This window comes from Bombina bombina, chromosome 1 (assembly GCF_027579735.1).
Source record: "Bombina bombina isolate aBomBom1 chromosome 1, aBomBom1.pri, whole genome shotgun sequence".
NCBI lineage: Eukaryota > Metazoa > Chordata > Amphibia > Anura > Bombinatoridae > Bombina > Bombina bombina.
The window spans coordinates 376,656,200-376,683,118 of record NC_069499.1 but is presented as its reverse complement, the minus strand read 5'-3'; the positions used below and the strand labels follow the sequence as shown (position 1 = coordinate 376,683,118).

The 26,919-nt window shown below is 34.9% G+C and overlaps 1 protein-coding gene across 1 annotated transcript in view; it reads left to right on the top strand.

The window, feature by feature from the left end:
* LRP1B (LDL receptor related protein 1B) overlaps nucleotides 1-26,919 on the top strand; it is a 2,715,774-nt gene that overhangs the window by 1,566,613 nt on the left and 1,122,242 nt on the right. Inside the window, exons 19-21 of the mRNA XM_053698264.1 lie at nucleotides 1,282-1,362; nucleotides 5,305-5,472; nucleotides 24,454-24,471. Coding sequence (XP_053554239.1) covers nucleotides 1,282-1,362; nucleotides 5,305-5,472; nucleotides 24,454-24,471 — 267 coding nt within the window. The remainder of the gene's footprint in view (nucleotides 1-1,281; nucleotides 1,363-5,304; nucleotides 5,473-24,453; nucleotides 24,472-26,919) is intronic.

Genomic DNA, 26,919 nt, shown 5'->3' with positions numbered 1-26,919 from the left:
TCCTCCCTATACATGGCACTGATTGGAAATGTATTTTCTTGCTATGCACCCACATAGTTTAAAAGCTCAAACGTATTTTCCAGACTAGCACCATAACTAACTCCGCCCCCCCCCCCTCTCCCTTACCTCATATTGAGCGGCTCTCGCTTGCTGAATTTTCCTTCCCCAAAACCCCCCAAAAAAGCTACCCCCCCCCTTGCCACATTCCTTCTAGAATAATTAACCTAATAAATGTTCTTTATAGCAATGAGGAGATCATTTTGCTTTTACATTTAACATAAAACTGAGGTTCCATTAAACTTTATGCGAAATTTTCATGGACATACTATCTTAAATGACTTCAGATTACCTTCTCTATTACTAGATACATATTGTACACTCCTTTCTTATTTTCCTGACAGGTAGTATAATAGATTGTTATATATCATACAGACACAGTGTTTACACCTGTTCAGAGATTTAGGGATTTTATGTCTAGAGTTTTTACCGCTTAGGATGACTATTGACTAAAGGTGTATGTATCATCACATTGTTATTTTTGTTTATCTGTGAATATTTTATGTAATGTCTTTCATAACCTCAATAAAAAAAAAAAAAAAAAATTAAAATATACTGAAATTGCAAATTTCCCTTTCCAGGACAATACCACATAGCCCCTTTGTTTTGATAGCTAAAAATCCCACAAGTTTGTTTTCTTGAAGACATATACATGTAATAAATTCAATATCCATAAATGCAATATCCACAAGTTCTTAAAGCCACACACCACTGATTCACTTTTTCATTTTTGCTGTTCTAAATTATTTAAGTATTGACGTTCCTTCCCAAGTGATCAGCCACTTACCTGGCCCCCACCTCCAGTTAAAGTTAAATTCATCTGCTGGGCTCACTAACCTTAGAAAACAATGTGGAGCAGACATATTAATATATTAAACAGAACTTTATAGTACAGCAATTGGTCAAGAGAGAATGGAGACAAGCCCAAGCACCCCATTGCATTCACTTCATCGCTGGCTTTTAATAATGCTCGCTAATTAAACCTGTGATATGTTGTAGCTAAATGACTCCCTAGAAAAATCATACAAAACAGTGCTCTCAGAATAAACTGGGAGCACACTCCATGTCTTATGGAGCATTTTAATTAAAATCTTTGTACATTTTCCATAACTTGAATAGCACAGCAGCACACTCAGATAAAAATGGTTATACAGAGAAAGTCCTTCTTTAAAAAGTAATTGGTGACATTTTATTTGTGTTCTAATGATATTTGTTTCTGCACAGAACTTCAAACTTGTGAACCTTTGACTCAGTTTGTGTGTGGAAATGGGCGATGCATTAGCAACAAGTGGCACTGTGATTCAGGCAAGTAGGAACAAAAGCAATATTCATTTTATTACAATGATTATAAGAGATGTTACTGTGACCCTACTTGTAAAACAATAGGAAATATTACATATCAGAATAATATTTTTTCATTTAGTTATCTGAGTAGTAATATATATAGTATAAGCTTTATAATGAAGTATTGTTAGGTTGTAAAAAAGATAAGTTCAGTACAATTTTTATTTTCCTCTACACAAAATAGCAGCAGCACATTATAGCTTACAATCAGCACAAGGCTTTGCTCTCTGGGCACTTTCTAGACAGGTCATTTATCTCTATAGCACAGTGGGCTCCATTTACGATGCTGTGGATGCAGCTTCAAAGCCCAAGCAATGCAGGCTCGCACGAGCAGATCTGAAATTCTAGTTAAGAAGCTGCAGTTTTAAGACCACTGATATTTAACTGTACAGCACCTCAGGGCTAAATCTGTTCTTTTCTTTCTTTAACAATTTTAAGTACTTTAAAATACAGAGTCAATATTCTAGTAGAAACACACAGCATCCCATCCCTTCTATCTGGTTGAATGTCCCTGACCTATCTTATGATCCACGTTTAAAGCCTGTGTGCTGTAGCCACACAAGCGATTCATTGATTGTAAAACCACCTGGCCTGGACAGGGAAACAATTCTTACAGTTGGAGTAGTATTGGCTCAACCAGCACTCCAAATACTCCACCACAGGGACCCAGAACACAATTTATTACTTACTTATTACTTACTTATTAACTTTGGTCAATTTCACACACATAACATTGCCCTGGTGCTAAATCAGAAAGGATAAAAACTATAGACCAAACTTGGTCTGATATTCCTTCTTCTACAACCCAACCAGTCCCTCTGTCACAACACACACACACACACCTAAATCCATGTATACACTCACACATTCACATGTAAACACAATGCATGTCATTATTTACAGAATGTAGAAATAAAATAATTAACACTTCACCATATTCAAAAATCGACACACACACACACACACACACACACACACATATATATGCGGGTCGTCATGGCAACCAGACGCTCAGACGTGAGCGCTGAGTGCAAATAAATACAATGGCAAAATTTGCTGACAGGACCTGTAGTATAAGCTAAGTTGTTACAAAGCTAGTAAATCATAGGGCTGCATGTTACAGCAGCTTACAGAGTCAAGCAAAAACAAATGTCTAAGTGGGCATAGTGGGAAATCAATAGTCTAGTCTCTGACATACAGTGCTTGGCCAAAATTGACATAGAATTAAATAGGATAACCTGACGGCCATACGTGAAAACCAGGGTGCTATGAGCATCTATACATAGCAAAAAAACATAGGCATATTAGTTCAAAGTGAACAGTCATAAAAATTAAACACTCATGCTGACACAATATATAGCAAAACAAGATGGTGTTATAAAGAGAAATTTATCGAAACAATGTTGCAAAGGGGGGAGCTACGAGAGTACCTTCTAGTGTATTGGTACATTATATCTATAGTTCTATGGAATAAAATCCTAGTACGCATATTTAACTGTCAGCCCCAATGGGATAGGTCATACGGATTAATGAGGGAGGTTAAAGATAGCTATTGGTAATAGCAGGAGCCCAAACTGCAGCGCATCCCATTTGGGAGGACTAATGGGTAAAAATTCCAGAAGTCCCTCAGGGTCTGCAAACATAAGACAACCATAATGCTACAATATACATCTAAGGATTGCTATAGATATAGATACAGACTGGAGAATGTAGAATGTAGACATCTAGAACCACATATTATATGGTCATATGCTTCGTGATAAGAGAAAAAAATCCATTGTCCACATAGGCTATCTTAGAGGCAGCAATGCCAATCAAGATGGACGTTGAGTCCCCTAAGGGTCATAGTCCCTAAGTTGAATATCCATTGTGCCTTTCTTCACAGAAGGATTTTAGCCCTATCACCTGTGCAATGGGGGGATGTGGTCTATGATGGTATACTTGAGATCAGTGGTTTTGTGTCCGGCTTCAGCAAAGTGCTGGGCCACCGACTGATTAGATGTTCCCTTATTAATTGTTGCTCGTATGGCGGACCGGTGGTTTGCCATCCTAGTTCTCAGGTCATCCACCGTCTTGCCCACATAAAACATCTCGCATACACAGTGTAAAAGATATACAATGTATGTCGTGGTGCAAGTCACTCTTTGTTTTATTTTAAATTTCTTTGGTGGAATAGGGGTGACTAAATACATTAACTGTGGTCAGTCCCCCACAGGTGGTGCATCCCAAACATCGAAAACATCCAAGTTTAGTTTTGAGCCAGGTGTCCTTGTTGTAACATGTAAATGGTAGGTCCATGTCAGTGGTTAGCAGGTTCCAATTATTCCTAGTATTCTCTTTTATAACACCATCTTGTTTTGCTATATATTGTGTAAGCATGAGTGTTTAATTTTTATGACTATTCACTTTGAACTAATATGCCTATGTTTTTTTTGCTATGTGTAGATGCTCATAGCACCGTAGTTTTCACGTATGGCCGTCAGGTTATCCTATTTAATTTTATATCAATTTGAGGGATTGGGCCAAGCACTGTATGTCAGAGACTAGACTATTGATTTCCCACTATGCCCACTTAGACATTTGTTTTTTGCTTGACTCTGTAAGCTGCTGTAACATGCAGCCCTATGATTTACTAGCTTTGTAACAACTTAGCTTATACTACAGCTCCTGTCAGCAGATTTTGTCATTGCTTTTATTAGCATTCAGCGCTCACGTCTGAGCATCCGGTTGCAATGACAACCTACATGACGTTGGGTGCTTCCGGGAGGCGGAGTGAGCTCCGAAAATGTTTGCTGTGCAGGGTTTAAGGGGGTGAGTTTTTTATGTGATTGTAATGCTTATTTTTGAAAACAGGGTAAATCTCGAAACATTAAATAAATATCTTCTTATTTATTCTGAACAAGACCCTGTGAGTGACTTCCTTCTTCCATTGACTATACACTAATTTGAAGTGCACCCAGGGCAGGATAGGCTGTTTAAAGCCACAAGAAGCAGGAGTGCTACTACCCTCGCCACAACATATATATATATATATATATATATGTACATACACACATATATATATATACATATATATATATATATATATATATATATATATATATATAAACAGTAGGTAGGCCAGCACTCACGGTTACAGATTCATTCACCAAGGGTGCTTCCATAATTAGTATATATATATATATATATATATATACAGTATATATATATATATATATATATATATATATATATATATATATATATATATATATATATATATATATATATATATATATATAGAGAGAGAGAGAGAGACTCCAAGTAAGTGCACTCTCACTCGCCAACCCAAACACAGACCAGGGTGCTTAGCAGGATATTCAATCAAGATAAGGATAAGCACTCTCTGGATTTAAATACAATAACTATTTATTGGTAGTGACGTTTCGGGGCATTCACCCCTTTCTCATGCCCCGAAACGTCACTACCAATAAATAGTTATTGTAATTAAATCCAGAGAGTGCTTATCCTTATCTTGATTATATATATATTATATATAAAAAATTAATTACATTTATTATTGTTGAAGGGGTTAAAACCCCAAAACATTACATAATAAAGGTGACAGCAGTGAAAAATCTTGGTGAGTGCATCCTTCCACTGTCTACTGTTTAACTCTTTGAAGCACCCCAGGTTATTAAAAATTGATTGTGAGTGCTGGTTTTCTCTTAATTTGATGTATATATATATATTTAGATAACACTGTTAATAATACTAATTTAAGTTACAAAGCTTCTTATTTTATCATTTTAGATATTCATGCTAATTTAATTAAACAAGAAAACAAATATCTATAATCACATCGGGTGATTGTATTTGCAAATGCTGTTGGTAGTTAACAACCTGTATATATATATTTTTTAGATGATGATTGTGGTGATGGCACAGATGAGATTGGATGTTCTATCTTTTGCACTGATAAACAATTTCGATGCTCTAGTGGCAGATGTATTTCAGGACATTGGGTATGTGACGGTGACAATGACTGTGGAGATTTCAGCGATGAAATGCATGCCAACTGTTCCAGAACAGGTTAGTGCTCCCAAAGATAGTAAAAGATTAAGAAAACTGCACCAACGTTACTCTCAAAAGAAGTAGCCTAATTCAGTGTGTTAGAACTTTGATTGAACTGCTGTTTATTAAAAACAGCAGTTAATTCAATTTTAATTTAAATAACTTGTTTTGTATTATTACTATAGCAAAATATGATATCTAGCAGAAATAGTCTCGCTTGCAACATATATGAAGAAGTTGTCAGTTATACAGCCTTATATAAACTGGTATTTAGAGCAGTTGCTTTTATAAAAATTTGTATGGTTATGTTTAAACTCAAAACATATGATACTAGTCTGTAATTCACATACGCAATATTATCAAATTACATTTTCAGAAAAATAGAATTGTAAAACTGATATTAAAACCCATAGACAATTTGGCCAAGCAGTTTGTCTGACCCATGGAAGTGAAAACATATACTCTACAAGGCTGTTTTTCAAACATAATGGAATAAAGCCAAAACAAAACTTTCAAAGGGTACACCATTGTTGAAGAACAATTTCATATTTCATTTTTTAAATGGACATAAAACACTGAATACTTTTTTGTAAGCATAGTATCAATGTTATTCCCCACCACCCTCTAGTCATGAGTGCTACCATGTTGAAATATATCTTACATTACATTACATTACATGCAGCAACTCTCCTTCAGATACCTGCAGTTTAACCTAAGTTTCATAATGGCAGCACCTACGATTATAGGGAGTTATATGGAATGTGGTTAGTGTCCCTTTAAATTATCATCCCAACAATCATGTCACAATTCAACAATGATTGCAATGTTTAAGAATGTAAGAATGTTTACTATCCCTTTAAAGCTCAATCATATTTCTGTTGTTTATTAACTTAGCTGCTTAGAAACTGGTGAGGCTGTAAAGGCTGATAATGCCTGTAAAGCAAGAGCGTTCCTTTTGCCCACAGTGTAATATTTTTTATATATATATATATATATATATATATATATATATATATATATATATATATATATATATATATACTAGTCCTAAAGCCCGTTCACACGGGCCGTGTTGTGTTATTGATCTCTCTCTCTCTCTCTCCCCTCTCCCCTCTGTCTCTCTCCCCTCTGTCTCTCTCTCTCCCCTCTGTCTTTTTCTCTCTCTCTCTCTCCCCTCTGTCTTTTTCTCTCTCTTTCTCCCCTCTGTCTCTCTCTTTCTCCCCTCTGTCTCTCTCTCTCTCTCCCCTCTGTCTCTCTCTCTCTCTCCCCTCTGTCTCTCTCTCCCTCCCCCTCTGTCTCTCTCTCCCTCCCCCTCTGTCTCTCTCTCCCTCCCCCTCTGTCTCTCTCTCTCCCTCCCCCTCTGTCTCTCTCTCCCTCCCCCTCTGGTTTTTTATCTCTCTTTCTCCCCTCTATCTCTCTCTTTCTCCCCTCTGTCTCTCTCTCTCTGTCTCTCTCTCTCTCTCTCTCTCTCTCCCCTCTGTCTCTCTCTCCCTCCCCCCTCTGTCTCTCTCTCCCTCCCCCTCTGTCTCTCTCTCCCTCCCTCCCCCTCTGTCTCTATCTCCCTCCCCCTCTGTCTCTCTATCCCTCCCCTCTTTTTCTCTATCCCTCCCCTCTGTCTCTCTCTTTCTCCCCTCTGTCTCTCTCTCCCTCTGTCTCTCATTCCCCCTCTGTCTCTCTCTCCCCTCTGTCTTTTTCTCTCTCCCCTCTGTCTCTCTCTCTCCCTCCCCCTCTGTCTCTCATTCCCCCTCTGTCTCTCTCTCCTCTCTGTCTTTCTCTCTCTCCCCTCTGTCTCTCTCTCTCCCTCCCCCTCTGTCTCTCTCTCTCTCCCTCCCCCTCTGGTTTTTTTATCTCTCTTTCTCCCCTCTGTCTCTCTCTCTTTCTCCCCTCTGTCTCTCTCTCTCTCTCTCCCCTCTGTCTCTCTCTCCCTCCCCCTCTGTCTCTCTCTCTCTCTCCCCTCTGTCTCTCTATCCCTCCCCTCTGTCTCTCTCTCCCTCCCCTCTGTCTCTCTCTCCCTCCCCCTCTGTCTCTCTCTCCCCTCTGTCTCTCTCTATTTCTCCCCTCTGTCTCTCTCTCCCTCCCCCTCTGTCTCTCATTCCCCCTCTGTCTCTCTCTCCCCTCTGTCTCTCTCTCTTTCTCCCCTCTGTCTCTCTCTCCCTCCCCCTCTGTCTCTCATTCCCCCTCTCTCTCTCTCTCTCTCTCCTCGCGCTGCCGGTTGCAGGGGTGCGCGTGCGAGCAGCTGTGCTCTTTGCCCGGTCCTCGCGCTGCTGGTTTCGTCGGGTGGGTGCGCGTGCGATCAGCTGCTGTCTAACGCCAAGTGTTTGTCTGAACTGCGCATGACGGCTTCAGACAAACTCTTGTCTTTTATAATATAGGATACTTCATACTTAATATGTTTTCAATTTGAAACTATGTTATTACATCAGTTAAGTTATTGGCTCATCCTAGGCGCATGCAAAAACAAGGTTAGTATTATGTGACTCATATTTTATATGAATGATGTTTAAGAATTGTACCCCTGAAATCACATAATTCTTTCAGTTGCTCAATTAGTATTTCTTGGCACCTTATGACATATTTTGCAGGGAGGTGAAGAAAAATTGCAGCTGTGCACCAATTCTTGCCTTTTGCTATGAACCCGTCATTCAAAACTAAACGTGGCCTTCTAAAGCTTGACTGTAATGGGTCATTAAAGTTGTTGGTTGACAGCACCATTTCCAGTTGTGTTGAAGCAACCTTTCCCAAGAAATGACAACTTGAGGGATTCCTATCTAGAGGAGTCATTTAATTTTTTAGCAATCCAAGTAATTGGTAAAGACTGGTCAAATTAAATGAACAAATCTTATTTTAGGTTGTTCATGGCCACAGTTACACGTTTTTGATTTATAAACATTATTATTATTATTATACTTTATTTATGAAGCGCCAACATATTCTGCAGCGCTGACCATGAATACAATTCATTTAAATAAAACAATACAAGACTTGTAAGAGACAGGACAAAATTTACAAACACATACAGGAGGGATTAAGGGCCCTATTCCCGTGGGAACTTAAAATCTAGAATAAACATAAATGCATTAATATAGTAGTTTGTAATAGTGTAGTCTGTGATATATAAACATGAATGCATTAATAGAGTAGTTTGTGTTGTTAAATAAATTACATTTTATATTTAAGAAATAATGACCATGTATCTGCTGTTAATATAATTATTACATGTTACAGTAATAGAATTGTATATTTATGGTAGAAAAAACAACAACAACTAAAGCTTACATGTGGAATGCATATGTAAATCATGCTAAAGCACAATACATAGCAGATCTATTTTTACACTCATATTACAAATCAAAGTAATTTTTTTATTGCTCAAGGGATATACTAGGATGTGCTAAATTCTGAATGTCAGATAGCATGTGGGTGCACTAAATGCATCACATAATAGACTTCTAGGGGTGCTCAGCAAAATTGATGTCAATTAAAGGGACATCAAACACTAAATAAATCATTGCTTGAATGATGTACTCAACTCAAAGATTAACCTGAGATTAATAGCTATGTCTGCCCTTTCACTTTTAACATGAATTGGGAAGCCCACAATATTTAGAATTAAATTATCGGAAAGAGAATAAAATAATTAATTAAAGTATATTGCACATATTTTTACAACATGTAATTAAACAATGTATATTAATAGCTTGAGGTGTTTATTGTTTCATTAATGCTATGGTGCGCTGAGCCAAGGGTGCACTATGCTGATGGAGCACATATAGTAGAGTTATTCATGTAGTCTTGAGCTATACTATTGATAATATTGGTTTACTTCTGCTCCTTAAAAAGCCCTATATTTTACAGCAGTAATTTGGATTGTGTTCAAGCCACTTGTAATAAGTGGGCAAAGAACATGGTAACAGAGCTCTTTACTTTATAAATTAAAAATATAGGGCAGGTTAAAATGTTTAACCATTCACTTGTAATACCAGATTCTACCTTATTCTTTGTGTGAGGTCATTCAAAACATAATGCACCCTGCAATGTTGATTGTGTTCCATTTGTAACCTAGCCCCATATGTTTTTTTTCTATTTGCATATCGTTTTAAAGGGACATTAAACTCAGAATTTAGTTTTCCATAAAATCTTTAATTATGCATAGCTAGTGTTTGCAATACATTTTATTTATTTTGTTTCCTTTTTCTGTAATTTAAAGTGCCATAAAACATTTTAAGTTATGCGCATATTCTAAAAGGGTCGACTCAGATAAAACAGTGTGTAAAAAAGTGTAAAAAAAAAAAGTTTATATGTATTTTAATACATTTTCCAAAAATCTGCAAAATTACTTACACTTTAGAGTTCCCAAATGAAGCTTGCTCCACCCCCTTATTAGTGTCATGTAACAAAGTGTGCACATGAGGATAATTACCTATGCAAGACATCAGATACTGCTATTGTTTGTTGCCAAGAGGCTAGCTTGTTTCTATGGGGATAATGTCACAAGCTTTCTGAAAGCTTCAGCATTATACTGTGCACTACTTTAGTCAGGTTTCATGTGACTGTGCCCCTTACCGTGCATGTGCATGAGTGCATTCTGCCATAGCTATGGCCTGTATAGCACCTTCCATATATGGAAATGTCCAGGGGGGAGCTTGCTGCAAACAATACTATGCATGAATTAAAAAAGAAACCATTTTCCAGGTAAGCATTGGCCACATTATTTATTTAGAAACATATGTTAGTTCATACTGTTTTATGTCCCTTTAACTTTGAAAACTGAAGTGTTTTTACCCCCCCCCCCCCCCCTCGAGAGACTAGAGTGCATTCCCTGGAATGCAGAACCCTGAAATTACTACAAGCTGCACATGTATTGGTTGATATTTGCAGGAACCTATTCATATCAGGAGAATTTATTTACCTTCAAGCTCAAACCATTTTAGGACCAGCTTACAAGAGGGGCAGTATTTTGCGCTTCGGCTAGAGCGTTAATTGCGCTAAAAGTAAACTTTTTGTGCTTGTCAGATTTTGCTGGTATAATGAGTCAAAAGTAAATAGTTAGCACTCTCACGCTAACCCGATGAGCACAAACAGCTTACTTCTAGCGCAATTAGACTGTTCGACGGTGATTAGAAAGTGATAACCTATTTCCCCATAGAAGTCAATAGAGAAAAAAAGAGGAAAAAATAAAAACACCCGAATCATGCACGAACATGATCGTATGTTCTAATATTATATATTTTTCAGTTCTTGTTTGTATGATGTATATCTTGGGAAACATTTCAAACAGGGTCCATAGTTTTATTATGCCATAACAATTTGTACTCAGGCTTTAGTTTACTTTCATTGACTTTAACTGAAGTCATAATCAGCTATAGTGTATTTCAAATTCAATTAACTTTCTCCTTGTTTCAAATATATACTCAAATGTTTTAAACAACTGAATAATAATGGTTAGAATAGGCTTGCATGGAATTAGCATATTTCATAGCATTAGTAAAACTTTAAAAAACAATTGCTATAGCTTATATTGGTGTCAATTTTGTTTACTAATTGCTTCGATACCAAAACCATGCTGCAGACATATTTAGTTTTCTGCATAAACAGATATAGCAAACTGTATATTTGCCTTCTGAATGCAAAACTTAGGAAGAAAATAAAGTAGATTTATAAGATTATAAAATCCTATCGAAAGCCATAGCATTTATATCCCATAATAAATTTGACAATGCTTTTATTGGCCCAGTTTTTCTGTAGATCTGAAATACTTTATTTTCATGCCTTTGTTGTTTACAGTCATAGAAATGTTATATTATTATTATTATTATTAATAACAATAACACTAATAATAACATTAATTATTATTATTAATAATAATAATAATAATAATAATAACAATACTACTAATAATAATAAAATATTATTTCTATTAATGCTTTCATTTATTAATTGGATAAAGTAGTAACATTATACATATATCAAGATTTGCCAAATATTTTACTGCTTTATGTTAATCTTAATAAATATATAATTCTGCAGTAACATACAGTTTTAATTCACATTTGTCAGTGGACGTAATAAGGTGGAATTATCTAAGTGATTCTTTTCATACACTTTTCCTTATTTAAAGAGAAAGGTGTCCTCTGTGATAGTTTGAATGTGGGTTATAGCCACAAGCCTTATATTATGATAAAAAAGCAGCTTTAATCTAGCATAGATATATATCACATTCTCAAAACAAACAAGAAAAATAGTAGTAGAGAAAATGGTGGACAATGATATTATTCCAAAAGCAAACACATATTTTCTTTTATTAATGCTTTAAATGGGGTTATATTGTTTACATTGATCCCTGATTGTTTCAACAAAATGATGCTTGTGAGTATCAACACTGAAGTATCATGACAAGAACATACATATTAAGCTAATTGCAATTTAGAGTTCCAGGAATTATACCACTTTCTTAATCAATATAAGTGACTTAAAAACCAAATATAAGCATACAAAGTGATCTAGATCTTAACATCAAGTAGTACTGAGTAAACCTGCCCTAGAGTGTTTCTATCTATCTATCTATCTATCTATCTATCTATCATCTATATATCTATCTATCTATCATCTATCTATCTATCATCTATTATCATCTATTTATTTATCTATATCTATCTATCTATCTGCCTGTCTTTCTATCTGAAGTGGCTTGATATTAAAACTACATTTAAAATCATGATTGTCAAGCAAAAATATGTTAGTACTTGACTCGGAAGAAAATCTGAAATAAATTCTAACAATCAAAACAGAGACTTGATAATAAGTTACTGGCTTTTACCATGATTACTGGCTTTTACCAGATTCTTTGCTTCATATTTGTTTAAAATGAACAAAAGTTTAAAATTGAAATGTACATTAATGCACTTCAGTTTTAAACAGAAGCATTTTTTGTGCTATACTTCCCTTAGTTAGTTAAACTATATGACCTAAAGTACATGGACCACACCTCCTAATTATTGAGTTTAGGTATTTCAGCCACATCCATTGCTAACAGTTGCATAAATCCCAAAACATTTCCATGAATACATATTTGCAGTACAATGGGTCATATTGAAGAGCTCAGTGATGTTAAATGTGGCACTATCATAGGATGCCACCTTTACTACAAGTTAGTTTGTGAAATTTCTGCCCCACTAGATCTGCCCTGGTCATCTGTAAGAGAAGCCCTATTATTGTGAGCTGGAAGCATCTAGGAGCAGAAGCATCTCATCTGAGTGCTGAACCTCATAGCGCATAAAAAGCACCTATCATCTGTTGTATCACTTATACAGACTGCCTCTAGAAGCAACAGTAGCACAACAACTGTGTAGAAGTAGCCTCGTCAAATGGGTTTGCATGGCTGAGCAGCTGCACACAAACCTCATATCAACATATGCAATGCCAAGCGTCAGCAGGAGTGGTATGAAGAACAATACTTCATGACTATAGAGCAGTAGAAACATGTGCTCTAAAGTGAGGAATCACGCTTTACTATCTGGCAGGCGGATGGAAAAATCTGTATGTGGCAGATGCCAGGAGAACGCTACCAACTGGAATGCATAGTGCCTACTCAGAATTTTAGTGGAGGAGAGATAATGGTCTGGGACTGCTTTTAAGGGTTTAGGCTATGCCCTTATTTCCAGTGAATGGCTATCTTAATTCTACAGGATATAAAGATATTTTAGATTATTGGTTGCTTCCAACTTTATGGCAAATATTTGGTAAATGCCCTTTTCTATTCTTTCATGTCTGTGCTACTGCGCAAAAGGAAGGTCCATCATACCTGCTCAGATTGCTGTCAGAGGTGTATAATGCATCAGTGAAGGCTTTGTGTGGCACTTGAATGCTGATGTATGGCGCACTCACAGCTTATGTGCCTATGCTGCTGTTAAACAGTAATAACTTTCACTAGAAGCATTTTTTGCTAATTAAAGCATATTATTCAAAGCATAAAATATTCAAAACTAAAATGCACCCATGCACATTTAAGTTATGACCTTTCCTTCTCTTCAAGTAAGTTGTGTCCCAATGTGCTGTCAAAAAGGTTCCATAGATATCAATTAAAATTATCTCAGATATACTGTAAACCGTTTAGCAAACATATACTAGGATTGAGTTCATTTTCATATTTCACAACACGTTTATTGCTTTTTTTTGTTATTCAAAATATGGAGTTGGTTTCTAAGGGCTCCATTCATGAAGCTGCAGATGCAGTTTTGGAGCCACAAGTTAAAAAGCAGCATTTTAAACATCCCAGACTCATTCATCTAGGATGATTGACATGTCCTGCTCTCATACAATAGGTTGCTTGACAGCAGGGAGCACAGCAGCTGAAGCTATGGCTTGTGCAATGATAAATGTTGGTGGTGGAGACTGCTCACCATGGATGCAGGAGGACAGATTCCCTAGCTGCAGATAAATGTTCTCAATTTATGAGCTAGTGCTCTCCGTAGAAACTATTGAAAGGATAATTGTGAAAATATATACATTTATTTATATATTTTACTTAGCAAATATACCTTAAAATGTGTTGCACATGTTCACTCATTATTGACATAATTTTTTTTTAATTGCACATTTTACTTGTAGGCTATTTTAGTTACATTAAATATTTTGCTGAAATGTTATCACTGTATAGAAAGAGCTAGCAGTATTTTCATGCCACATAGGGAATGTCATTACTTACTTGACATATCTTTATATCTGAATTATGTTTTACTGACATTTCAACATTTTCAAGTTTTCGAGTGACAATTCTTAAGAAAAGACAATTTTAAAATTTTCAGAATGACATATGACAACTGTCAGAAATGTACTGTATCATTTATCACCTATGGAACATGTAATATTACTGTAATGTATTGATCTATTTTTTGTTTAAAAAATAGATGAAAGTTGTATGCCCAATATATGTATTAAATAGCAAAAATACAATATTGTCAAAGAAGTTCCTGGTTTTTGCTCTCACTAAATGGGAATTTAAAATGTGTGACCCCAAATTAGAAAAAATACTGCAGTTCCTTGGAAGGTGGTATTCAAATTTACATTTTGAATTTTTAATAAAATAGAAGCTCAAACAAGTCATTTGGAAGCTTTTTCATGACTGAGAGAAATGTTTCCCTAGAGTGGGGTCTACACGTAATACATAATCAGTATTGCCAAAGGCACACTAGTGGGGGAAACACTGAAGGTTATCTGAAGGTGTTGATTTTCTATATGTACCATCTATTCTAATGCCAAGGAAGATTTGCATACAATGTTTTGTTACTCTGCTACTTCTCATGGGAAGTGGTAAGAAGGGATTAAAGTTACAAAAATGCAGAGAAGCTTTCAATGATAAAGCACTAAAATGGAATCACACAATACTATTGTGTAGTTGCCATGGTTTCCCCACTAGAGTACACCTGTCAGCCTGACTCCTGAAACTAGATGCCTAATGCCTGACAACTGATGTCTGATACCTGACTCTTGATATCTAACTCCTGATGTATGACATTTAACACATGATTTCTGATACTTTAAAATGGCATTAGACACTAAATACATTTCATGCACCTCCCTCTAATTATGGGTGGTGCTATTTTGTTTTTTTCAAGCTATTTCAGGTATCTGAAGGAGATTTGCAGCACATGTGAAACCACTTCAGCACTGAAATGCAGTGAATGCTCAATTTCAACAGGCAGGCACCCATGATTAGAGAGAGGTGGGAAATAACTTCAATACCATGCTTATAAAACATATTTAATGGGAAGTGTCCCTTTAAGTCTGATGCATGAGGCAGGGTGGTGTTTGGGAAGAGAGAGCATGAGGTTTGAAAGGAACGAGGAAGAAGGATTTTTTTTCGAGGATAGAAGGATTTAAAAAAAAAAAAAGACACTTTATCTTAGAAATAACAGTACAAAGTAACCACTTGTTGCCTATATTATACATTTGTGCATATACTGGCAGTGCTTTATAAATATGTTTGCTTGTTTCTAGACATATATCAGAAACACTTTTTTTTTCCTTTTTATTCTAAAGCAGGATATACTTTTGTGACATAGTATTACAATGGTTGTTACCGCCTACAAATCAATTAAGAATGGTTTAACTGTATTTATGTTAATTAAAATAGGTAAATCCTTTTCACAACAAGTCAGTCTACAGTGAACAATAGGTTAAATCACTACTACAAAAGAATTTTACAGCTTTAATTTAACCCCTTGGGCCTCATAATGGCTGTCATCTTGTAATTATTTAACTGAGTGAGTAGCTGTGTTATTATTAAAATATCATATGATTTCAAAATAAATGAATCAATATTAAAAAAAACTTGTACTTAACTATTTGTGATTCTGTGTTGCACTCCTTCCATGAAAGCTTCCACCTCAACAGCTATTATTTATAATTATGCTGGTAACAATGTACCATTTTGACCCCAGAAAATACATAGGCCCCAAATTATCTGTCTGCCCATAATCAGGGATAGTGAGGCGTAATGTGCTGTCTGTATTTATTAATACACAAGTATTTGCTTCTGCTGCTCCTTCTAATGCTCTTGTCAATCATCTCAGAAGAGTTAGTCTAGAATTATTTAATTTTGCTATTTCATAGGTGGCAAATAATTTAAACATGTGACCATTGTTTCTTTAGAAGCAGAAAGCTATTTCTTAACTTGTGTTTAAAGCTACTTTCACAGATTTATTTTAAAATCTTCTCTAATGAATCTGTTCTTCACCTCACACTTCATTCTGTAGAGGTAAACACCGTTGGTTTACTATTAAGGTTAAAAGTATGGTGCAGCACTGCCGAAGACATAGATCAGTATACCCAGGAGTGATACATAGTATAATATATATATATATAATATTTTCAAAAGGGATCTGACGTGATGTTGAGAAAGCCGGTGAAATATTACAAGTTGCTGACGTCATTGTTTAAAGGCAGCATCGATGAGAGTAGGTTTACTATACATCTCAATGGGTGGCAATGCTGGCAAAATCTTCCAAGCAGCATTGGCACCAACATTGGTGATGTAAAATAAAAGGATCCCTAAGGATCACTAAACTCAATATAGATCACTAAACTCAATAAACATAACGAAGAACCCCTAAACAGCCAATACCCACCGCAATAAACTCCCTATTCTGTGGGAGCTATGATCACTTTAGGTCAATGTCCTACCAAATACCAATATCAGTGCAATTTTTTGTTTAGGCTTTTTAAGTTAGGCTTTTTATTTGGGGGTGGGGGGTTACTTTGGTTTTAGAATATGGATTTTTTTTTTGAAAAGTAAAATAGCTAAATCACTTTAAGCAATGCCCTACAAGATGCCTTTTTCAGGGCAATTTTTAGAGCAGGTTTTAGTGTTAATATAGAGTTTTGCATTTTGGGATGGGCTTGTTTTAAGGAAAATTTAGTTTTAGGATTTTTTATTTTCTGTAATTGTTTTTTATTTTTTTTATTTTACGTAACATAGGGGTGTTAGGTTACGTTAGGGATCTTGAGATATTGGCAGTATATGGGTTAATAGGTTAGGGTGTAGTTAGGTTATTAGGTAATGGCAGATTAGTGGTTATTAGTGTAGCGGGTTAGGTTGCACTGTGGGTTAGGGTGAGTAAGGGGTTAATAGTTTAGAGTAGCATGAAATTTATTTACAATTTTTAAATGACATGCATTTTCTTGTATAGTGCATATTTTTTAATTACTTTATAGAATTTAAACTGCTTGTTTTGGTGTTCTTTTTATTATTCTAAAGGTAAATATATCATTTTAAATATATATTTATGTTATCAAAGTCAGTAGCAGAAAAGTATAAATTGCAAGTTAGTTATAGGGCTTCAGACATATTTTTCTCACCACTATGTCAGTTGCGAGATTTTCCAGTGTGAGGCAGGTAGTGTAACTTTAGTTACAGTTAGGTTAGATATGTATTATTTGAAGTGTTCCTTCACAGAAACAGTTTTTTATTGCAGTGAACGCACTGTCTGTGCTGTGTAGGAACACTTCGAATACAGGCCTCCTCCGCTGTTAGTGCAGAGGAGTGGCGATGATGGCAGAGTTTTGCAGAAACCGCAATCCCTATTATATCCTATGGGAGACACATCTCCACTAGTCAGCACTTCGTGGGTCAGTCCACTTTTTTGGATTATATCAACAGACCAACAGACTGCAAGTGTGGCAAACCCAAGCAGGCACTTTCTCTCCGTTCTGTCAATGTTTTGAATATCTGGGCCATAGGGAGAGATTATAGTGTTTTTAAAGATAAATTATCCATTAACTAGGTATGATCATGACTCATGATCTCTTTTAGACTCTAGACTGTGGTTGCGTTTAAAACGTAGAGGATGGAGAACTGGGGACATCATTTAATCCTGTACACAGAGACCCCAATATCTTAAACCAACACTGTATAGTGTGTGTCTATGTGTGTGTGTATATATATGTATGTGTGAGTGTTTGCATGAGTATATATGTGTGTGAGTGTTTGCATGATTATGTGGGTGTGTAATTGTGTGCATGTGTATATGTGCAATTGAGTGTGTGCATGTATGCATGTGAGTGTATGTTTTGTATATGTGTGGGTGTATATGTTTATTTGTGTGTTCATATGTGTTTGTGTATAAGTGCCCCTTCACTCGCGCAACCAGTAGTGTGAGAGAAAGGACTGTCAATCACTGAGAGTGAGCAAGCTCTCTGTGATTTCTCTTCGCCAAAGAATGTAAGAAGCAGTGGTCTAATAACCGTTGCTTCTTACATTGCGGGAAGCAGGCTTGCATGTGCGAACCTGCCCTGAAAAGGGCTCCGGAGCAGCCCGCGCTGCTTTGTACATGGACAGTGAGGGCTGCATATGCAGCCTATTGAATAATATTACTTGCCCATTTTATAATGAAATCACATACTGTAGCTAACTAGTAGACATGCATTTATTTTAGCATGTACTGTATGTAAAAAAAAAAAAGCAAAACATGCCTTTAACTAATAAACAAATGACCAAAGATCTGCAACACAAATATAAAGTTGTGATTTGCAAATGTGTGTTCAGAGCTACATTAAGAAGCTTGGTCTTATGCCTTCCCTGGCTGAGAGAACATTGTCACTTCAATTCAACAGTTATCTTTGAATAGAAAAAATGAAATATAAATTTACTGCCTGTTGGTGGAATTCAAGACATTTTTGAAAACCATAGCAAAGATGTAGGATTTCTGAAAATCTACTTTTAAAATCAGCTGCTATGATCCTAAAATTAGTCTGCTCTGTATAATCCCATTTGAAATTAATAAAGAAAATGTTTCCACTTGCTCACTACTACTACTTAAAGGGACACTGAACCCAAAATTTTTTTTTTGCGTGATTCAGGTAGAGCATGCAATTTTAAGCAACTTTCTAATTTACTCCTATTATCAATTTTTCTTCGTTCTCTTGCTATCATTATTTGAAAAAGAAGGCATCTAAGCTTTTTTTTTGGTTTTAGTACTCTGGACAGCACTTTTTTATTGGTGGATGAATTTATCCACCAATCAGCAAGGACAACCCAGGTTGTTCACCAAAAATGGGCCGGCATCTAAACTTACATTCTTGCATTTCAAATAAAGATACCAAGAGAATGAAGAAAATTTAATAATAGGAGTAAATTAAAAAGTTGCTTAAAATTTCATGCTCAATCTGAATCACGAAAGAAACATTTTGGGTACAGTGTCCCTTTAAGTTTTCTTTTAGTAAGTTTTGTGTTATATATCAATGAAAATACTGTACATTTCAAGTGGATCTATTTTAATTTGTATTCTATATCATTCCCTAATAAAAATATAAAGTCCATAGTATAAAGGGACTAAAAACTAATTTAAATGACATCTGTGTTCTGAGATAACAGTTTTTTACTGTTCATTGCGATTTTCAAAGTTACTTTGGTAGACTAGCCTAGATCAACAGATTTTATTTTCATTTACCCTGTAGACATTGGCTTATGACATCAGTTACTTCTGAATAGGATTTTTTTTTTTATTATTTTCAAAGTAGTCAAATAATATTAAAAAAATAGAACAGCGCTATGACAAATATTATTCCTTTTTTTATATATTTCAGTGATCCTATTTTGATCCTGTTAGGTGAAAAATAATAAATGCTAACAAACTTAGTGGCTTGTAAGATATCTTGCCTTTCCTAGTCAGACAGTGGCTTGTAAGATATCTTGCCTTTCCTAGTCAGACAGTGGCTTGTAAGATATCTTGCCTTTCCTAGTCAGACAGTGGCTTGTAAGATATCTTGCCTTTCCTAGTCAGACAGTGGCTTGTAAGATATCTTGCCTTTCCTAGTCAGACAGTGGCTTGTAAGATATCTTGCCTTTCCTAGTCAGACAGTGGCTTGTAAGATATCTTGCCTTTCCTAGTCAGACAGTGGCTTGTAAGATATCTTGCCTTTCCTAGTCAGTGTGACAAAGTTGTTGACAGCAGTAGTCACCAATGTTACTGGTCATAGCAGCTATCTATCTTAACAAGATTGCAGAGCAATTGGATGCACTTACAGACTATCTCAAGCATCCAGACCCAGTTCTGCATGGAGAACTGTAGTGACAAGAAACGCTTTGTTATGATGTGAGGGCTGTAATGGAAAAAGAAGAAGGGACTATGCAATGTCTTTATGGACACAAAATACTCAAGTGATTAAATATACCAGTGATGCTTGAAATTTCAATTTTCAGTTCAATCTATGTGTCCTCTACATTTTCATCTCCACTATCATAGGGCTCTTACATATTTTCATAATCACTCTACTGAATTACTACCTCTCAACTCTCTTGAAATAAATTAGTTTCCATGATATTTTAAGGTAGCATAAAATGTGTTCCATTTAGAAAGCATTGTTTATAGATATGGCTAAAGTATGTGGATGTGGTTTAAAAACAAATTAAACAAAGAGTCAGAAACGTGAAAAATACTATTTAGTATTTTAGACTCATTCCAATTCTCCATCAATATTGTAGGTTACATCTAATTGTCAGTTATGCAAAAAAAATGCCTTGAACAGTGAATTGAACAAAAGAGAAAAAAAATAGAAAACTGTATAGAATAGAAATAAACTTTGAAGTCTTATAAGTGTAGTACAGAAAAAAAAAAAATAATGTCACTTTAAACTAAACAGTAAACTTTGACTTATGGATACTTTTGTGAACCTTCATGCATCCTTCACAAATGTGTTTAATAATTACATTTTAGAGCAAAAAATATATTTTTGAAACTAGACTTCTGCACTGGAAAAATATACTAACAGAAAGGGGTTTGTTTTGTTTTTTTCTGTTGGTATGTCACCATTATCTTAGGAATTACACATGTAGCGCTTGACTTCTCAATCTGTGATACATGAACCTCTGGGGGTACATGGAGAATTGACAAGGGGTACTCCGTGTTTGTCCTTTCACTTTTTCCCCTGATGCAGCTAAAGTAAGCATCCAATGTATCACATAAATCAGTGTTTCTCAGTTTTTCCCTGATGTCAGGTAAGGAAATCCTTGTGCTAAATATGGGGCCACAGTAAAATATCACAATATGTCACTATGAAGTTTGTCATTCAAACTGTTCTGTACCCAAGCGTGGCACAGTGGAATGAGCCTGATAATACTGTGTATGTGTGTAAGATAGATAGAGAAATGTGTTTACATGAATATTAATTCCCTTATCTTATTTTAATGTAAGTGTTTGGTGTATGTTTCCTCTCTAAATTGCTTTCTTTAATATTTGTTGTTCAAATATTTCTAGAGACAGTTCGCATTTGCATTCAGTAAAATTGGGTTTTAAAATAACTTTGTGAAAACAGAAAATATATCTATAACCAATTTGTCACATTCTGGTATATACACAACTGTCCCTTATTTTTTTAACCTCTTAATATTTATGTGTTACCGATGGGGTACTTATTACACTACGTGGGAAATTATTTCTATTTTAAAAATGAGGAATTAAAATGTGTAAAAATAAACATAATATTGCAAAATTAAGCATTTATGTAGAACATTTTTTATCAACATCATAGGAATGAGAATTAAACCATAGTATTTCACAGGATTTAAAGGTAGGATAGCAGAGCAGCAAGACAAGTAAACAATATTATTTGTTGTGTTAGACAAGAAAGAAAAGGAAAGTGCCTTTGTCGTTTTTTAATTGTTTATCAGTCATCATTTGGTATATTACGTAAAATTCAGCAACTATATTACTTGAAGGATTTAAGCTATAAACTGTTAAATTAAGTTCACTAATATGGTGCATTGTTTAGGAACCAAAACATATGCAAAAACAACTACAGAAACAGCATTAATCTATAGTATGTAAAGGAGACAGAGAAAAGCAGTAGAGAATAAATTCAAATTGTAAAGAATTGAATCAAAATTCAATTAAATCAATTTGCATAAAATAAGGGAATTTCAGAGTAAGTTGTAATAGTTTTACATTTGCGGGTAATAGATTCTGGTGACGAAATACTCAGAAAGATATGCAAAAGCTCATATGCTGCTTTACGTTAAAAACAAACAAACAAAAAATAAGTGTTTATTGGTTCTAAATAAAAAAAAATGTCATCACACACACATCTGACTCATTTCGACTTAAAGAGACATGAAACCCAAACATTTTCTTTCATGATTCAGATAGAGATTCAGATTCAGATAGAGAATTTAATTTTAAACAACTTTCCAATTTACTTATTATATCTAATTTGCTTGGTTCACTTGGAATCCTTTTTTGAAAAAAAAAAAAAAACCTTGCTGGGTTTAGGAGCTGGGAGCTAGCTGATTGATTGGTAACTGCCAATATACCTCTTATCATTGGTTTACTGATGTGTTCAGCTAGCTCCCAGTAGTGCATTGCTGCTTCTTCAATAAAGGATTGCAAGAGAATGAAGCTAAATTTATACTATAAGTAAATTGGAAAGTTGTTTAAATTCGTATCCTCTTTCGGAATAATAGAAGAAAAAAATAGGTTCCATGTCCCTTTAAGATCCATAGTCGTAGACATAGCCTGATCTCATAAACTTCGATTTAAATTGGACATGCATGCAAGTGAATTGGTTAAAAGCAATTGCCATTCCCTAAGCAAATACTGATAATTGTTTTAATAAATGTAATAACAATTATAAGAATACATTTGTACTGTTACAGCTAGCCTGGAATTCTATAAACTGAGGGACTAGTATTTCTTAAAAACAGGCTCTGGTCATTGCTGAAGTAAAAGAGTTTCTAAATCTGGTTAAACTCATGAGTGAAAATACTACCACTACTCTGCCTTCAACACAAAATTGATTATTATTTGGAACCTATGTGTTTGTTAATAATGGGGAGATCACTATTAACTTGAATAATGGGGTTAAACTCATCCACAATCTGTTTACAACATGCATCCTGGAAGTCAACGTTATTAAATAATAACTTTTATTAATAGCATGTTAAACAATGATTTTAGTGATAAATTCCTCATTAATTGTAACAACATACAAACAATACCAGTCATCACTTCTGACAAAGATCACAAAGTTCACTAAAGGATATCATTAACAATAGAAACATTAACAACATGTATTTCTATGTACCTCTTAGACTAGATGGGCTAACTAGCTTTACAATACATTTTCTGACACTTACTTTTATGAAATTTAGGATTTAATCTCACACTTTTATCTACACCAAACTTAAATGAATATTGATATTGCCCGGGATATAAGCTTCACTTAGCAGCAAATCAAGCTTATCTTCTGCTGACGAGAGCTAATTTATTATAAACAAAATAAGTTAAAGTGACAGTCTACACCAGAATTTGTATTATTTTAAAAGATAGATAATCCCTTTATTACCCATTCCCTAGTTTTGCATAACCATCACAGTTATATTAATACACCTTTTACCTCTGTGATTACCTTGTATCTAAGCCTCTGCAAACTGACCCATTATTTCAGTTCTTTTGACAGACTTGCTTTTTTAGCCAATCAGTGCTGACTCCTAGGTAACTTCATGTGCGTGAGCACAGTGTTATCTATATGGCACACATGAACTAACACCCTCTAGTGGTGAAAAGCTGTCAAAATGAATTCATATATAAAGGCAACCTTCAAGGTATAAGAAATTTGCATATGAACCTCCTAAATTTAGTTTTTAACCAGGAATACCAAGAGAACAAAGCAAAATTGGTGATAAAAGTAAATTGGAAAGTTCTTTAAAATGACATGCCCTATCTGAATCATGAACGCTTATTTTGGACTAGACTGTCCCTTTAAACACAATCAGTGTATATTCACAAAAAAATATTATAATTAAAAAGAAAAAAACAAGGTGAAAATAAACTCTGCACATAAAGTCCTTGGGCCCCATGTACTAAACTATCTTTGAGGTGTTTGTAAGCTTTCCTGTGTTAATATCCGTGTGCATATAGAAAATCATATGTTCCAAGCAGTCAAATCTGTAAAAAAAAATACAATTTACAAGTAGCGAGGGAATTTGTCCGCAACTCCGCAATCTGATCAATTATTGTAGCATAAAACTCCTCACTCAACATAAATCTCGAACTAAACAATAGTGACTATACAATCTATTTTCCACTGGATACTTTTTCCACGTCAACCTCGTGAATTATCTCTCGCCAGCATTTAGGTGATGAGCAACTGATATAAAAGAAGGTCAACAAACTTCAATTGTTACTCACTGTCGATAGTTTTAGCCAGGTAGACACTTCTGCAATTATATATTATTCATCTGATGTAAATCAGGGGGATAAGGCAGATTAGAGAAGCAGATGCTTTGGAAAAGCGTGTGAGAAGGAGAATGCCGGTACAGCGTGTATTCCTTCAACGGGTTGGTTTAGATGGCCTTTCCAATAGAGCAGTTGTTCAAAGATTCCATCTGGATCGTCAATCAATGTTGAATTTGTATGCTGAAATTGCAGATTTTCTTGAGCCTATGATGGTGTGGTGATGTCTGACACCTTGCAATCAAGTGGGACAAAACTGACTGAAAAGTTCAAGAAATATCAAATGTGGCAAGTTGGAGTCAACTTGCTTTCACATATATTGATTTTATGCTCTTGAGAAAGTCTTGTTTTGCCGAAACGTGTTGAGCTATATTTTAATAACATTTGAAGCTGCATTGGAAGATACCATTGTGATGGTTTGAATAAAAGGCTGATTTAAAACTGACATCCTGTGAGTATGACCTGTTTGTGCGCCTACCATTTTGTTTGAAACCTGCTACACCATTGTAAGCTTTTTATTTTGGAGGTGAAAGAAGGCAGGTTTCACAGAGGAAAAGTGCAGATTGCATCCTCTGAGGTGACACAGCGCTGCCACATTCGATATTTCTTGTTTCTGGATACGGTCTGGGAGAACCGGAGCTGGCAGCGAGCATCTAAAGGGAAGTGCTAACATAGCTTCATACTTTACTGTTATGTACAAGTTTTGACTGAAAAGTTCTCCAGACAGAATAGTACATTTAAATTTTCAATACTAGCGAGGCGTCAAATTTATCAATCCTCCGTCCGTTGCTCATGGTGGATTAGACGCAACAATTTTTCTTCTTTCTTTTTGACCATATGGCTAGCGGGTATCATTTTTGCTTACTGCGAGTTGTAGTGAGTTTATCGAACACACTATTGGCGAGCCAATTGACAAATTAGTACATGGAGCCCTTTCTGAGAATGAAGAAAAATAAACCTTTAAATGCCGCTGAAGTAAATAAGGAAACTTCTAAGATTCTTCAGGAAAAAAGTAAGTGTATCCAATAGTTGCCACTTGCTTGTAGTTAACGGTTGAAACAACTGTCCAGAAGTGTTTTTTAAGCACAACTGCATATTTTACTAAGTTCTCTGATGCATTAATAACAATGTATACAGAATACTTTTAGGGAAGATCAAGTAGGGATTTTAGCATAGATGTGCTATTTGGCTATACAGTCATTTTTGTGGCTCTCACTTTTATGAAATGTAGGATTTTAACCTCACACTTTAATCTCTACCATAGCTTAAAGGGACATTAAACACTTTGAGATACTAATATAAAATGATAAATCACATATATAAAAAAATCTCTGCAATATACTTTCATTGTTTGTTTGTCCCCCTTTCATCTAATTCTATTCTGAAATTGTGAGCTTTTCAGTTCCTTTTAGAAATGGAAGTGCAGAAAACTGTTAGATTCCACACAGCCATTGGCTGCATACTCTAATGACCTATTTATAACTGTCCATAATTGACCACAGCAGAGGAGGTAACTTAATTTACGACATGGCAACACCCATTGTTTTATAGACACTAAAACTTTACACTTATTTTGTCAATATTTAAACATCTAATGAAACTTTAAAAAATACATCTACATATAATTCAGATTAATCTTTTCTTTGAACGCATCATTCTATCAAACATTTATTTAGTGTTTAATGTTCCTTTAAATGAGTTGGAATTTTGCAATTTTTGTGTCATGAAGTTGGGCGCCTTTTTTATGTGGTATTTTTTTCAAAAACAGGAATATAGACCACAAAACTGATATATAGTTGACATGGTCACAAAAGAGATTTAGCTCACAGTAAATCTGCAAGTTACCTAAATTTATTTATTTATTTATTTTGCATAATATATCAAAGATTTTTTTTGTCAGCAAAGGCAGTAATCTCTTGGCACTCTTTGTCTCCCATCTTGGATTACTTTATAATATTTTCTGTTATTTTATTTCCATTTACCCTCTCTACACAAGACCTCAAAACATAACTATATCGTATTTTTCTTGTTTACTAGACAAGAAACAAATTGAACTTCACCAAATGCAAATATATAAAATGGTTTAGTTACAGAATACTAAGGCATCTTTAATGATAAATCTGTCTAATTAGGATCCTTGGGATGATTCAACAAATGAAAGCATAAATTCTTAAATTATTCTAAAGAGTCTCTTGCACACAGAAGCACCTTTTTTCCACAATTTCTTAACCAAAGGGAATTTTCATAAATGCAATTAATGGCCAATTAATTGCAAACTTGTTAAGTAATCTCTTTCCAACAAATATATAAGAGCATATATTTTAGTTGATGTTTATAACTTAGAAGTTTAGTGGAATATACTTTTGGCTTTTGCTGTCTTTTTATGATAATTTACTGCTTTGAAGTATGTTGTGTTCTGAAAATTTATAAAGGACAGAATGGTAAACAACCTGTATCTCACAACTACCATTATTGGTATTCTTCCAAGTTTTAACATTGAAATTATTGCTGTTTTAAAATATTAAGCTGAATAAAATGTCAATTTATTATTATTAAGTAATTTAAAAATAATGCATTATATAATCAACTTCTACATATAAAAGAAATTTATTTTGGCAAATGCTTTTTATTCTTTTTTAAAAATACACTTAAATGATGTACATAGTAGCATAGTTGAACAGGTTGAAAGAAGACAAAAGTCCATCAAATTCAACCTATACAGATACTCCCTTATTTACAG